The sequence below is a fragment of the Catharus ustulatus genome (assembly GCF_009819885.2).
Source record: "Catharus ustulatus isolate bCatUst1 chromosome Z unlocalized genomic scaffold, bCatUst1.pri.v2 scaffold_29_arrow_ctg1, whole genome shotgun sequence".
NCBI classification, from domain to species: domain Eukaryota; kingdom Metazoa; phylum Chordata; class Aves; order Passeriformes; family Turdidae; genus Catharus; species Catharus ustulatus.
The window spans coordinates 3,394,481-3,410,671 of NW_024879446.1; the positions used below are offsets into that span (position 1 = coordinate 3,394,481).

Here is a 16,191-nt window from a genome sequence, read left to right on the forward strand (position 1 = left end):
AATGGAATATCTTTGTGTCTGTCATTTGGCTACAGGATTGGGCATGGGGGAAACGAATGCATGTGTTTTATTTCTGAGAGCACTTTGCAGAAGTGCTGCTGTGGGTTAGTACCACTGTATCTGCATTTCCCTGCAGTTTCAGTGGCAAAATAAATGTGACTGGCCTGATTTAATGCAGTTTTATTTGTTGTTTTTGAAACATTTCCCTAAATATATTCCAGGATGACTCCACCGTATTCATCAGTGTCCCTGAAGGCTAGATTTCCCTGTTACAAGGTTACTGCAAAGCAGCCAATTCCCCAGCTGGTACTAAACAATCCTTCCAGAGTTCAGCACTGCTGCCTGCTCTGCTCCGTCCTATGTGATTTATCTACCCACCCAAGAGAAGCAGAGAGGCTTAGGAATAGAGCCAGCTCACTGAAATGAATACTGAACAGTGGCAGGAAGCTTCAAGGGCACTGTTCTCACACTTCTTCATTGCCTTAAAATGAATCGAAAGTGCCACTACCGTTTTCACACAAACTTCAGTTTCTTTCCTTATGTTTCCAGGTTGGAACAGATTCCTGCATGTAATCTGTTAACTGTCCAGTGCTATACATTTGTGCAAAGGAGTATTTTCAGATAATATTAGAATCAGTCAAACTGAACCAGTCTGATTATTAATTAGAAGCTGAACTACAGTGTTGATCTTAAGCAGGAGGAAAATGTTCCAACTTCTCTCTACAAGCTGCACTTACCTCTCAAACTTCAGAATCATCATTCTTCTAGATGGTTCTCCTGTTCGGTCTTGATTCCTTGGCTTTGACTTTGCACAGCCATGTTACTACACTGATTGATTTCTGTGAAGTAAGTCAATCTGTGGCTGCTCAGCAGCAGATGCCAGGAAAACCAAGACTGTCTGTCGCATCTCAGATCTCTGATGTAGCAGCTCCTTTCCAGCTTCTTGAGGCAGGAATCACCAGGCTCTGCTGGTGATGGTGCTGCCAGGAGGCACAGCCTGCTGTGCCCCTGCCTGCTGCCCACCATGCTTCACTCCTGTGCTGGCACAGCAGCCTGTGGTGACCTGCCTTCCCCTTGTGGAGTCTTGCCAGGGCTCAGCTCCTGAGGTGGTGAATGAGGAGCAGGGGTACAAAGGAGTGCGGCAAAGCTTTGCCTTGTGTAAGTGTTTGTATTCTGCAATTTGTGCACCATTCTGGGAGAATAAAAATGCTCTGTCTTGGTCTGGTACAACACTTTCAGGCACTTCTGTTGACAGTGTCTCCAGGACATTGTGGTGGTCCCAGCCACATACCAGTCTGCGAAGAACAGTGCAGGCCTGTGGAAAATGTGTTCTCTTCAGTATTTTAACAAAATAAATTCTAACAAAATTTGGGGGTTTGTGTGTTATCTTCAATTATTTTAGACAGTTTTACCACAGTGTATTAGGTTTTGGAGTACAACACTTAAGACAGTTTTGGGTTTTGAGCAGGCTAGAATATAAATTGTGGATTTCAACCCTTTTCACTTGAAATAAAGAAAAAATAAACAAAACAACAAAGCAATTTTCTTGTTCTGGAATAGTACTTACAACTGTTCTTTGCTATTGTTTTCATTCAACAACAGCAACCACCCCCTCCAAAACACAATGAGGTGACTAATTGAATGCAGATTGAACCATTGCGTTTGTATCCTTGGAAAATTAAAAGGAAGCCTGCAACATTCAGCTGAAAACGCTGTTTCATTACCTTGTCTAATTCTGCACAATACAGTGTTGATTCCTGGGAGCTGAGAACACTTGTCCAGGATGTGATGGCAAAGACAGGAGAGTGTCTGAGGGAACTCTCAGCTGGTCCCTGTCATCAGGGATATCAGTGATAGTGATCTTATCAGGGAAAACCCTGATAAAACCTCAGGGCCCTGTCTGCAGATCACAGCAGAAATCCTGTGTCTTGGGGAGGGTGTTGAGGCAGACCTCAGGCACCCCTTGCCTTCTGAGGTGCCTTTTCTCAACATAAATGTTGCTAAGTATTTGCCACCTGGGTTTGACAATGGAGTGTCTCAGCTTCACAGTATCAGTACTGGGTCCTGAGGGTAGCAGATAGAAGGACAGATAGTATTCCTCAGGGACTAAGGCTAAATGTGAGGGAAGTCTAAGGAATGCAGGAACTCACAGAAGAAAGTGAAAGTCAGTATAAGCCATTTTCTTAGTGAGGCCTGTGGAGAAGAGGGAAACAGACTGTTCAGATCATGAGAGGCAGTCTTGCAAGGGACACCAGCTTCAAAAAATGAAATGGATTAAAAATTAGAGAAACCTTAACAATGAAGGTAAACAAACACTGAAGCAGAGGCTTGAAGACATGAGCTCCCATGGAGAACTTGAAGAACATCCCTTTCCTGACTGCAGCTATTCTGATAAAAACCTCAGAGGCACCTCAGTGCAAAAGGTCAGAACAGCTTTTGGCCCAGCTCAAGCCAGTGCTGACGAAACACCCTCTGGAATATTTTGCAAAGGTCACCTTTTGGTGAAGAATGCTGCTTCTCCCAAGGAGAGTGTGTGGAGTCATGCTGAAGCTGGCTGATTGCGATTGAGAGCCCCACAATGTTATCTGTCGTTGTTCTCTGTTTTCCAGTACTCTGCATGCAGATTGTCTCGTAGACAGTGCCTTCTTCATAGCCACTCCTCCCTTTGGCTGGTGTTCGAGTGCTGGACACTTGATTAATTTGGTTCTTTCTGTTTGTGACATTGAAAATGCAGGCAGGATTTGGGAAATGTCATACGGCTTCCTGAAACCTGCCCAGAACTGAGAGCAATGATGTCCCAAGGTCTACGTTAAGTTTTGTTTGCTGCAGAGATTTTTGTTTGTTATGGCATGTTCCAGAGTGGGGGTTTCATAGTAGAAAGTGGTGTTAAAAAGGACTGACTGTGTCACAAGGGTGCTGTTAGAATAAACAAGCTGAAGGATTTAAAAGCTTGCAGAAATTAGAAACATTAATTTAGTATCTAGGAAAGACAGACAGGTCATGTCTGCACTCCCTAGTATAGGAACTCCATTGTCTTACTGTGATGGGAAATTACATCACTTTTACTTTTTCAGGAAAAGCAGCAAAAGGAAGTTAACTTTCACAGAGAGACAGACATGAGGCAGTCCCAAAATGTGGGCATGGTGATACAAGCTGCTTCTCTCCCATGCACCTTGGCTGGTGCTCCTTCTTTATCCGTGTGGAATTGCAGACAAAATTAAAACAGTGAGAACTTCCACACAACCTCGGTGTTCACTGGAAGTGTGAAAAAACTACAAAAATAGTGTTTTCACGTTTGGAGGGAGTGAGGGAGGGAGGGAGTGAGTGAGTGAGTGAGTGTGTGTGTGTGTGTAGGGAAGACACGAGGGCTGAGAGTGTCACCAAAACTGCAGGAAAAACAAAACCCCTCCAACAACATTTTTAGTGTTAGAGAATCAAGACATTACTTTATTTCTGGCCAGAATGTGCAACGGAAATAATTTCAACCTCACATAGCTCGGGTATGCAAAAAAAATAATTCCATGACACACATGTTTTACCAGATTTTTCACAGATTTTATGCAGTCAAAACCCATAGATACTAATTGGTTTAATGTTCATTGGTTCCAAGTTACTTAGTTCTTAGTATTTGGTTTCCCACTGCTTACAGATACCTTCACTTCTCATTCTAATTAGGGCCTCATTCTTCTCTCTCCTTTCCCAGACCAGGGCGTTGTTTGGAGTTGATGGTTCATTAGTGGCCCTTGATGGCCACTGATGGCTGTTACCTTTTGTGTATCTTCTGTGTTGATCCCAGTCTGTTCAGATGTGGAACACCTGGTGGAACAATGCCCTGGAAAGAAATTCTGATTCCCTTCCATCGCGGCAAAGGTGAACATAGGTTGGACTTGATATCAAAGGTCTTTTCCAACCTAGGTCATTCTGTGATTCTGTAAAAACTGACTAAAGTTATGAAATTTTAAAAAAATTGTATTTTAGGATATTTTCCAAAATGAGGTGCAACCTCTGCCAGCAGCAGTGGGAAGCTGTCAGGGCAGATCCCACTGGAGAGGTGAAGTGAGCAGCTGGAGTTTCAGAGAATTTGTAATGGGTTTTCAGAGGGAAGAAAACAGAGGTGAGACTGGGGCAGCGTGACTGAGGCACAGGAGGAATGAGATTGTGGCAGTCTAAATGCACAGGAGTCTGGAGAAATATGACCAAGGAGAAATATTTTGCCTACTGGAGAAGTAAGCAAAAGCATGGCAGGGGATGAAGAAGGGATGCACTCCTCATCTTTGCTATAGCATTTGAATTAAGGTGCAAGGCCAATGTCCTGAATAAGAAAAACTAATAAAAGGAACAAAAGCTGGGCCCATCTGTGGCTGTCAGCATCATCAGTAATTACTCTTGTAATTTAATGCAGCTCTTCAAGTTGGCTCCCCACCCTTGCCCCACTGCAAAATTACCACAGGAGGGCTGCTCCAGGATGCCACTGTTTTGCAACCTTGTCTTGGTTGTACCACAGACATATTCTTGGATAGTTTATTTTAGTTCATCCTCACAGAAACAGGTCTTCTTGATGTTTACATCTTTTTTTTTCTTTTTTTTATTTTTTTTTTAACAAAGCCGTGTAAACGATCCTTTTTGTGAGCTTAGTGGAAAGTTCTTTAGGAAAAAAAAAGATTCCATGTCTCTTTAAAAGCAATAGTTCCATTATTTTGTTGATTAAATTGATAATTAAATTTACAAACTGTCAGTAATCTGTACAGGAGTGGAGGGAGTATCAGCTGCTAATGCTGTGCTGAGAAATTGAAAGGGGAAGATGAGACATTTCACTGTCTGAAAATGTCAGCTCAAGGACTATCATGGATAAAAGAAGAGGAAAATGGACAGATAATTTTATCATCTGCTGGGTCAGGATGAGCCAGAAAATAAGTAAAGCATGTGCAGCAGAAGGCTTTGAGAGCTGAACATTGAGGGGCAAGTATTTGGTGACACTGCCAGTAATGGAAGGCAGGGAAAATTGAAGAAGTTTTCTCACTGGAGAGGTTGAAATCAGCAGAGGAAATATGACTGCTGGGTGGGTACTTCTAATTCATGCTGGGGCTTTGAGTCATCTTTGTATTTTTACCTGCTAGTAATAGAAAATGGAATGTGAGCAAGAGTTCTCACAAAATGTGTCCTCAAAGTGTGGATGAACTGCTCTTGCATTCAGGAAGCTGAGGACAAAAACACATCCAGGGCACTACCTTTGCTTCTCTATTACCTACAGTGTGCCAGGCTGCGCATCACTTGTGCTTTCAATGCAGTCCAATTCTCCTGACATTTCATGTCTAATTAAGCCAGTATGATACAAAGTTCATTAATCTTGCATTGTTTTCCCAAACAGAAATAAAAGTGGTTTACTTCCTGGGCTTTTTTCCTACTCATATTTAGACACAGAGTCTATATTTAGATATCAGCTACAGAACTGATTTGTACCCATTCCTAGAGTGCTGATTCTGCTTTGGCAGGAGCTGAGGTAGTAGCGCCGGTGATTGATGCTGGAAGGCCAGCTGGAGAACTTGGCTGGATGTGGACCCTGTTCATGCAGCATCATCAGGGTTTGAATCATAAGAATCAGTGGAGTTACTTGATTTCAGAAATGCCTGGGGGAAAAAAGTGGTTCTTTGAGAGCTATTCAGACCACCTTCAACTGCATACAGACAGATTAGTTTTCAGAATCAGGTGTCCAACTGACCATTGAATTTTTAGGAAACAGCAAAGCTGACTTTCTGGAGAGCTCATATTGAGCGTACCAAAAAAAAAAAAAAAATTCAGCATCTAAATTCAGTGCCAGAGATGACATGATAAGAGTGGTCCAGTTATGTTGAATCACTTTGTGTCTCCACATGAACACAGCTTTATTGCCATATACTTTAACTCTGCATTAAACCAAAGGCAGTATTCGTTTTAAAAAAAACAAATTTTGAACTGTTACGCTGTAGGAAATCTGGGATAATTCTGCTTAAATCAGTGGAATGGAATTGAAGAGATTTACAGCCTGGCAAAATTTACTCCCGAATCTAAGTGGAACTAATCTATGCACATGGGCTTTGCTAGGAGTATGCCAGACAGCTAGGTTTATAGAAACAAAGGTGGGAATTGAAGCAGGAAAACATTCTGTTAGCTTCTGATGTAAAGGAATTTTAAAGATGGATGTATTATTACGGGAGGACTATTAATATGTTTTGTACCTAAGTCTCTTGAATTTGAAAAGTTTAAGATATTTTAAAGTCAAGTAGCCCTTGTGTTCATAGAATAGAATTCCCTCAGGGTGTGAATTGTCTCTCAGTGTGTATGTACAGCCATGGGCAGATAGAGAGCCAAAGCAGTAATTCAAACTTCTGAACATCATAATAATTCAAATAATAAGCGGTTTGAAACAGAGTGTCACTTTCAAACTGCTTTAGTGCAGATGGTCTTTTTCTTAATTCCCAGCCCCGTCGTTAGTGAGCTGAGCTTATTGAACTGCTTGCCAATTCTGTTAAGAGCAGATGGAGTGAAACGGGATAAAGGCTATATTTCAGTGCAGCTCCCATGCATCAGCTCCCCTCCAGATGCCATTATCGACATGCATTTTACAGCTCCACATCTCTTGCCATCAGTGGGTAGAATTATAAAGAGGTTGAGCATACTTGGCTTGAATGTCAATAATCAATAAGGACACTCATCCGGCTTAGTAAGGATAAATTGTTGCCCTTGAAACAACACACCATTCCAGCAGAGTGACTTCCTTGACATTTATACTAGCTCTGGGTGTCTGTGTCACCCTGTGTGTGTGTACACAAACACTTCTCTTATGTATTTCTCTAGTTCCCTAATACTATAGATTTCTCTTGTGTATGTCCTGTAATAATGTATTAAATTAATAATTTTGAGTGCTCCCCTTTAAAAGCCCATTCTTCCACCCCGGTGGGGTTTTTTTTTTATATTAAAGACTTTAATTACAAACTCTGCTTTGTAAAAGGGTCCCAGTTTCCCTTTCTAAAGCCTGCTGACAGAATATGATGGGTGATATTTTCAGAAGTTCCTGCTGTGTGTGGACTGTCATTGCCTCTAAAGCCTGTGATTAAATTCTGTCCAGCTTTAGCGAGGGTAGATAGGCCTCAGTGCAACAGAACTAAATGAGTTCTAAGTGCTTAAGAAATAATGATCGTACTCCTATCAGAAGCAACTATTACATTTGTAGAAAGCAAGAATGTTTGGATCATATGCAGATATGTAATACATAAGCACAGCTAACATCATGATCAGTAGTTCTGCAGAGACTTCATTTTTGGTAATAGAATATTTAGTTAAATATTGTTCTTTCTCACAGTGTTTCAATAACAACAGTCCTTGGTTATTACCTACACTTCTGGTGTGTTATTGCCAATAGTCCTTGGCTGGCCTCATGGCCATCCAGCTATTGGTGTTCGAGACATATACATTACACTTTTATCTTCTGGGAATTGAGAGATCACTTTGAATCATTGTTTAGAAGGTCACAATAGAGTGGGCTTTACTTATGGTAATCTTCCACCCTGGGCACAATTGAAGTTCATAGCTTTTTTGGAAAGTTCAACAAAAAAAATATTATTTCACTTGGGTTGTTATTCAGGGAAGAAAAATAAGTTTTCAAGGCTGTTTGTGATAACACAGGTGCTCGTTAGGCAACAGAGTTCCTGGGAACAGACAGTGTTTCTGATATGCTCGATAGTGGCTTAGTCCAGGTGCAGCTCATCAAGGCCGAGGCTTAATGAGCATTTCTCAGCTCAGAGTGCAGCCAGGGGAGGGGGGAGCGGGAAGCGGGGAGCGCTGCATCACCACAATCCACCCCATGAGTGAAGTCAGCTTCTCTGGGTCTCTGCATCACTGAGTGCAGGAATGATCCCTCTCCAGGGTGGGAGCTGGATGTGTGTCAGTAATGCTGAGCCCCACAATACAAGTGCAGTTTCCCCAAAACACACAGCTGTGTAGCACTGTCTGTGGGCTGGAAGTAGTCACCCATGTTTCAGTGTTTGCTTATGTAATTTTTAACGTTCTGTTTCTTTCCCTTTCCTTGGCAGATTTTTATTGGCGAGATATCCATGTATTTCATAAAGTCAACCCGAGAAACCCTCATTATTCAAGAGAAAACTATTTTGACTGGAGAGTGCTGTTATCTGAACCCACTGCTTCGAAGAATAATACGTTTTATAGGTAAGCATGCTGTGCACTGCAAGCTTGGACCTGCTTGTACCAAACCAGGACAAAACACCCTGACAAAGTACATCACAAAATTAATTAAGCTGTGAAATCTTTGCAGGCATCTTCTACCTTAGAGGGATAGTCCCCTCAGGATTTCCAAGGTAACTTTCAAAATTTGCCATATCATGCTGGCTGGAGCTGGTTTAGATCATATTCTGCTGAGCTTAATGCTTTTTTGAGACCCCCTAAAGAAAGGTTTTACCAAACAAATCCTTATATTAATAAATCCATCATTGCTAGTTTATGTGAGCTACCCATTTTAGTTACAAATTTATCCTCATCAGCTCATCTGTCTGGCATTTTTGTTTTCAGCTCTAAATTTTACATCCATAGCTCTGCCACATAATGTACAGCTGAGCACAGCGTAAAAAAGCCCAGAGCTCACTTCAAAATAATACTGTTTTCATTGTATTTGCTTTTTCTTAGAGTTTTCATTGAGAAATTGAGTTCTGTCATTAAACCATTTGGAAGTTGCTTTATGTGGCGCTTGCAAACCACTTTACCTTCTTCACACTGTTGATGAGTCCCAAGCTCATGCATGGGATGGGATGTGTGGCTGATGGCATGGGCCAATGGCTCCTCAGATGGCTCCCTAATGCCCAAGAGGACCTTTGCCCACAGAGCATCACAGCACTGCCCTCCTTGTGCATTCTCAGAAGTGGAACACCCTGACACACTGCCTCTGACAGAGAGCAGAGCCCCAGTTCACAGTCTGACCTAGAACTAGCAATGGGGGAGAAAAGCTGAAAGTCTCTGGGGCACTTCTTCCCTGTCACTGCTGAATTTCAGAGCTTTACATGGAATGATGTCTGCTGTGGTGGTGGCAAGTGTTGTGTTGCTTCCATGGAGCACATCCCTGGCTGCAGGCAGGGGTTCTTCCTCAGAGCATAGAGTTGAAGGTCTTACCCTGTGCTAGCATATTCATAATCAGCAAATGTATGCTGCAAAGGAGGAAAACTGTGGTTTTCCTTCTCCTTCAGCTCTCTCTGTGCCTCCTGCTTTATGCATGGAAGGTAGGGACTGAAATGTGCCTTTTGCCACCTTGGAGGTGGAAGCAAACCCCATGTGCTTTGTTACTTGATCTGTGTGCTGCTGGTGGGAACAAAAAGACACAGAAATGCAGTTGAAAGTAAAACACTCTTGTACTCACAAAACCGCCAGGATATATTGATGGACAGCAAACTACCATTAAGACAGAAGCAGAGTACCAGTGTCCGCTGGGCCACTCGGGGCTTTTTACTGGTTCAGCACATTTGGCATGCTGCAGAATCCCAATCAAATACTCTTGGAGTGGATCATGGAGGTTAAGTACTTCCTCAGTATGTTTTCTTACAGTTAGCTTTATTCTTAAACATTCATGCTGTTGTTTCTCTACAGTGGACTCTCAGAGAGTAGTAGGACATAAACCATGCTAGGGAAATGAATCTTGGCTTAGCACCCATGCTTATTTTCCTGAGAAGAATGAAGTTAATATTATTAGAAAAAGCTTGAAGTTTTTGCCTTGTCAAAAACTACACTATGTGCTTGTTTTCTTTTGAAACCTTTTCCCTGTCTCTGCAGTGCAATGAGAGAAGTAGAATTTGTTGGATGAAATAATGAATGAAAGGAACTGAAGATAACTACATGTTTTTCATTTTGCATTTCACCTGTGTTTTGAAAACATGGCATGGACGGAGTAGTTGTGCCTGGATGATCCAGAAAAGTTAGCTCCATACAGCTGGCTACTCCAAAATGAAGCTTCCAAAGTGCTTGCTCTGCAAAGACAGCCAGGTTGCTTGTACATGGATTTCTCTGTGTGTGCCTTCTCTTGATAAACTTTAGAGCCAGAAGTTACAGACCTGATTAGCTAAGTTCTCTTGCAAGTAAGTTATCTTCCCTAGCAGGCAGTTTGGCTTGTTGCAAAAAGGTTTGCTACCAATTTAGTTTTGGTACCCAGATGTTTGAGCAAGTCATAATGAGTACCTGCAAAAAGCATTTACTTAACTCCTTGGAAAATTGCCTTATAAGGCCCTGCTGTTTATACTATTCAAAAGGATGAGAAAAATCAATGTGTCTAGGTTCTCATGTGTCAAGAAAAATGAACACTGCTGTCTGATCTGCAGGGCACATCATGGAGAACTTTTGAGAGTTGCTGGTCCCAAATTTTAGGAGGGTAAAGAGGCTTTTTCTGCCTTCCCAACTCTGTAATGGAAATTGCTGGGAAGAGACAGTATTTTAAGAATTGTAGTCTAAATGTGCTTTCCACAAAAAAAAGAGAACCGTAGATACTTCACTGGACGTTCATTTGTATTTTGCAAAGAGATGCAAAAAGGGAAACTTCAAGCTGTCTTTTGGTCCTTTGAAGGACGAGGACCCTTGTAATACGATCTCCACTGGATCTTCTGGGTTTGGTTGCTAGATTTCACCTTTTCTACACTTACTTTTCCTTCATGTATACAGAATTAAGGACTTTTTTGCACTATGAAAGTAGAGCAAAACAAAAAGCCTACAGCATTTCTGGAATGCTTACAAAGCCCCATGTTTCTTTTCTGTTTTTTCCTATCTTGTTTACTGTGCTCTCTGTTGATTCCCTCCTTGTTTTCCTCAAGGTCTCAACACACATCTGTTTCTAAGAGCCTCTCCCCTGAGTTTAGTCATGACTCTGAATGTTGAGCTTTGTATTAAATCTCTCCCTGATTCTTTGTCTACATGAAGCAGAACCACAATTTCTTCTTGCTTCCTGGCCCAGACAGCATCCTTCATGCTGATTGACGTTTGTTTTTGTGGCAAAAGACTGCCTCTCACCTTGCTGCAGTATATATCAAGTCCTTTATCACAGCCTAGATTGGTAAAACCTGCTATGTTCCCTATATTTAGAAAACCACTTTCTTTATCAGTGAAAAAAAGCTGGCTTAGCTTGGAAACATCAGACTTTGATGTATGCTTCAATTTGTTCCATTTTCCTTTGTATTTTTTACAGTTGCTTTTAGAGACCTTTTTAAAAAAGATTTTGAGGTCAAACTAGCGGTGTGCAATTTCTTCAGAAGAGTTTTTTCTAATATGTTGCTGCCGCACTGCTTTACTTTAAGCACATCCTCTCTCCTCTCCCTACCTTTCCCAGCAGTTCTGTCATCAATTTCTGGTGCTAAAACTTGCTGTTTATGTACTGAATCTTTGAGAAGCTAATTGGTAAGGGTGGCTGTTCTGTGGGCCTCTGCCTTTTCTCTCTATCTCTCAACTTGAGCATACACAGCTTTCTGTTTTTTTATTCATTCTGTCTTGTAATTTCATATTCAGTTCTTTGTTAACATCATTCCACCTTGGATTTTTTCTGTGTTCTACCTAATCCTTTGTATTACAAACAGAGGTTATAGAATATTTTGGTGAATGATTTCGGCCAAGGTTTTAGTCTTTTTATGTACAGCTGCTATCATACCCCCAAGATCAGGGATTCAGACCTCCCTGACCCAGTCTGACAGGGTGACTATGGTATGTATTGTGTTGCATTTCATTATATTAGGTTTCTAATCCATGTGATTAAGTTGTCTACCTGCAAAGCCCTGATAAGATGCAAGTAGCCCCTTTCTAGTTCAGATATCTAGAAATTCAGCATGCTTCATCAGCTTGTCACCAGTGGCTTTGACTTTGGATGCGCATAATTTGCTGTTAACAAATGGTGCAGATCAGCTTCTGCTGACAACTTAATCTAAAGCATGGTGACACTTCACAGTGGGCAGCTAAATAATTAAATTAGGGCTTTATTTCAGCAAATTAAGACTTTAGTTCATCAAATAAAGGTTTACAAGATTTATGCACACATTGAGTTTATTGTACTAGGATAGATATACCCCAGAGCTCTGATGTCAATTCCCTAAGCAGCTGCACGAGACGGCTTACCTGACCTTGTCCTTCTGTCTGCCTTGCATCTGAAGTTCACTGTGAAACAGTGCATTTTCTGTTATTAACTGGCTGCCTTTCCATAGGGCTCAGGCTGTATTTGGGGTATTGCCTGGAATCTAAACTGCTGCAGCAGCTTGAACTACTGCAGATGTTATCTCTGAATGACCTCCACAGTGAGGAATTGGACACTGTGCTGGGGACAAATCAGTCCTTACTGTTCTCTTTGATGCCAGGCTCTCAGCTGCTTCCATGAAAACTGGTAGTTGGGAAAGCAGTGAGGAAGGAAGATACCCTGTGCATCTACCAGAAGGATTCTTGAGCCTCCAGCGTACTTTTGCACTGGGAACTGAATTTCTTCTGGCATGGTCAGACCATGTGTCTTCCTTCTTATGTCTGGGGATATCAGTATCCAGGCAGGACACCCACAGGAGAAGCAGGCAGATTCAGGAGGTAGTGGATCCCTGGAGTAGTGAGCTTTGTGAGGTCTTCAGTGGAAGATCAAAGCCAATCTTAGGATGAGGTTATGAGTGCTCAGAAGCTTAATGTTGAACCTGTTCCTGATGCCATGGCAACAGGACAATAAATTCCCCTTCAACTCCATCTCTCCTGTTGTAAAATGGATTGATGATACAGGTCTCTTTTAACGTCTTTTTCTAAGATGTAATGATGAAGGGTGGTTTAGCAGAGTCTGAGTCACAGGGCTAAAAATGTATGGCTTTATTGGATGCACAGGATTCTTACAGCAAAACATTCACATAGGCTAAGGATCATCATTGCCATAGAGTCCTGAGTCCTTCCAAGGACACTCTCCCATGAAAATCTTCTTAAAAAAAAAGAAGGGTGGGAAAGGGGTTAGGTGAGTATGAGCGTGCACATGAAATATGAACATTTTCCAAGCAAGTTAGATGGAGAGTGACAAATGCAGAGAATTGACTGGGATAAAGAGGGTACCTAAATAAATATCCTTTGCAGAAAACATGTTGATACATTACTGAAGAGCCAGCTACTGATGTCTCATGAACCCATGAAACAATGCATGTTTCTTCTGTCACTTTACTTAAGGGTTTCATCATTTTTCCTTAATAAAGCCTTCTACTTCCTGATTCCTCTTTCCACAAACTGGCTTCTCACTTGTCTTTTCACAATGTCGAGTTTTTTTTCAAATCAGTGGCATTTTAAATGCCTCTAGTGAGCGTTTCCATGGAGTCAACAAGTGGCTGCAGTGACTGATGTTACATAGATTCAGGGTGGAAGAACAGAGCTTGATCATTAATTACAGAGGGTTGTACTGAGACTACAGTGAGTGAGAAGAGCTGCATTCTTCTTCAGGCAGATACCTCTGTTAGAAAAAGCAGCAGAGCTGGAGGTGGCAACACTGATGAGCAGCCACACAAGGAGCTTGATAGGAGATGGAACATGAGAATAGGATGTGGGTGAGAGCCCAGAAGTCAGGGGTTCATGGAGGACTTTTTGACAGTCATTTAGAGGGATGTGTAAATGGAGAAATTAAAAATTAAGCATTCAAAACTGAAACTGCTAAATACTTAGACTATTCTGCCAAGGCAAGTGTTAGTTCAGGTGAGATGATGCTTTAAAGTCAAGCTTCACTTTGTCTGCCCTCAGCATTTTTCAACAGGACTTTTCTTGTTTGTTCTTTTTTTGGCTTGAACATTTATTTTGTCTTTCTCACTGGAGGTAAAGATATGTTAAAATCTCATCTCTTGAGAGTAGCAGGGAGTACAGCCTGCCCTCTTATATCTGATCTAGGCTAGTATCTGTCTCTCCCAGTTATATTCTTCTTATTGTTTTGTCTTCTAGGCGCCTCTTTCTGGCTGCTCCTGAGACACAAACACAGCTGAGACTAGTCAGTACAGTGAGAAGATGTCAGGAGGCCTTTCCAGACATAGCTTTTACTTCTTCTTTAAAGGCTTCTTTTTGCAGCCAGACTATGTGACATGAGTGGCTGAGGGGAATGATTTGCTTTAGGTAATTGCAATTAACCTTCATCCTTTCTGCTAGTGAGCAGCTGTAGGTCTGCTTCCCATGTGCCTTTCACTGTTCCCATCTTTTCTCAGCATATGCCAAGTTCTGCACTACAGTTAATTCCCATGTTTTCTGGGCCACAGTGAGCACACTGAAATAAAACACTTGCTGCTGAGCAGGATGACACCACCTCCCATTACACCTGAGTATCAAAGTCTGGAAGAGGCATATCTCCCATTCTGTCTCTCTGACATTGTATCACGGATGTGAGCTGTATGACCCTGAAGAGCTGGGGCTAGTTGCCCTTCCCATGAAGCCTTTCAGAGAAATTTGTCTGTCTCTAAAAAGCTGGCAATCACATCACTGCATTTTTGTGCTCTGGTCAGTTAGTTTAGCTGCTGTAGGTCACTGAACAAATCCATGGAACAGATGGATTCCTGAGGTACAAAAACCATCAGGCAGTCCAGCACTGCCCAGGCACACTGGCGTTAGAGCCTCTAAATCAATTACAGCCAGCCCTTGCTCCATGTCTCCAGAGACCTGGGATTCAATCACCCTGCGAGGGTCACACCGCTGCCAGCCAGACTCATTGCTGCACATAGCTTGATTTTCACAGAGCGCAGCTTGGCAGAGCTGTGAGAGAGAAACTGTAGCAGTCAAAATGCACCACAGTCAGAATGTGATCAAGGCTTCAGCCATGGCTTGCTCTGCTCTTCTCCAGATTACTGCAGGCCTCGGCAGCTGTGTTTGAGCCAGCACTTCCTGTGCTACTACATACTAAGAAAATGCAGGTGTTAAAACTTCTTTCCTTAATGGAGAGAAGTACTTTTGTATATATGTACTTCCTAGAGATCAAAATACTTTTGTGTAGCTCGTGAGCTTTTCCTGAAATGTCTTGGTTCTTGGCTTGTACTTACATGATAAAGAGCATGAGCCAGACTGCCTGACACTTACATTTCCCCTAATTATTGTAAAAGCTAGGTGATAATCCTTGCTGTGCTCCCTGTAATTTGCACAGCACATCAGAAAGTTGCTATTTCAAGCAAGCTGTGCCAAAAAAAATAAAATTTTGACAGAGTGCTGTATATAAAACTAGATTCATCTCTGTCATAACTTTAGCTGTTTCATCAGAAAAAGATGCCCTTTTGCCTTTTTCCTTTGAACTTGCTTGTGCACTAACTAATACAGGTGAGAAGTTCTTAATGGCTGTGGAAAACCATGGATTTGAAATTTTCTAGGGGGAAAATTTCTCCTTTTAAACACACTTAGCAAGATAAAGGGAGGAAAACTCTCACACCATTGTAAAGAAAGGGGCCAGTCCTGCAGCCTAAAACCAGAGGAAGGCAGCCTCCTTCTTTGGCCACCACTGGCTTTTTTAATCCATGATCACATACCAGTTCATTAAGAATAAATAAAAATAAACATACACGAAGAACAGTAATACATTCAACCTCCAGAATCATCTTACTTCTTGATGCCCCTTGCTGACCTTGGGGAAGGATGGTTAGGATGAACAGCTCTGCAGTCCTGCAGCCCCTCCAGGGTGTTTCCCAAGGGAAGGGCTCTTCCCATCAGTACCCCAGCAAAGGATTTGTGCCACAGTGACACCAAACATATCTCTGACCAACTGGCACAGGCAAGCCCCACTCAACACTTGTACAACAAGTCCATTTTAGTTATAGTTTTATTTTATGTTACTCTCAGTACATGCTGCATTGAGTTCCTCATATTTTTTGTGTCTCAGACTAGAGCAGCCTTTTAATCTTTTTTTAACTCAGTATAGATAAGCAGTGAAGATGTTACGTTCATGGAGGTTCCAGCTCTTAAGATTTTATCACAGGTTTCCTAAGATGATTTCCCTGGAGCTTCCAGCTCTTGGTCTTATTTAAATACATAACAATATCAGATAATTTATAATTTACTGACTTTTGCTTACAGAGCTACTGAAGGGAGAAAGCATGACCCTCAATATTCCTACATCAGAAGTCAGTATTTATTTGTTCCACATTTTTCTGATGCTTTAATCAACCTTAGTGGTGAGAAGGGGAAGAGGAGAGTTGATTTAATCTTTTAGAACAT

The 16,191-nt window shown here is 41.8% G+C and overlaps 1 protein-coding gene across 2 annotated transcripts in view; it reads left to right on the top strand.

The window, feature by feature from the left end:
• Positions 1–16,191, top strand: part of PLPPR1 (phospholipid phosphatase related 1) — a 124,696-nt gene that overhangs the window by 98,977 nt on the left and 9,528 nt on the right. For both annotated transcript variants that reach the window (XM_033086562.1, XM_033086561.1), the window contains one exon: positions 8,070–8,202. In XM_033086562.1, the coding sequence (XP_032942453.1) occupies positions 8,070–8,202 (133 nt within the window). The remainder of the gene's footprint in view (positions 1–8,069; positions 8,203–16,191) is intronic.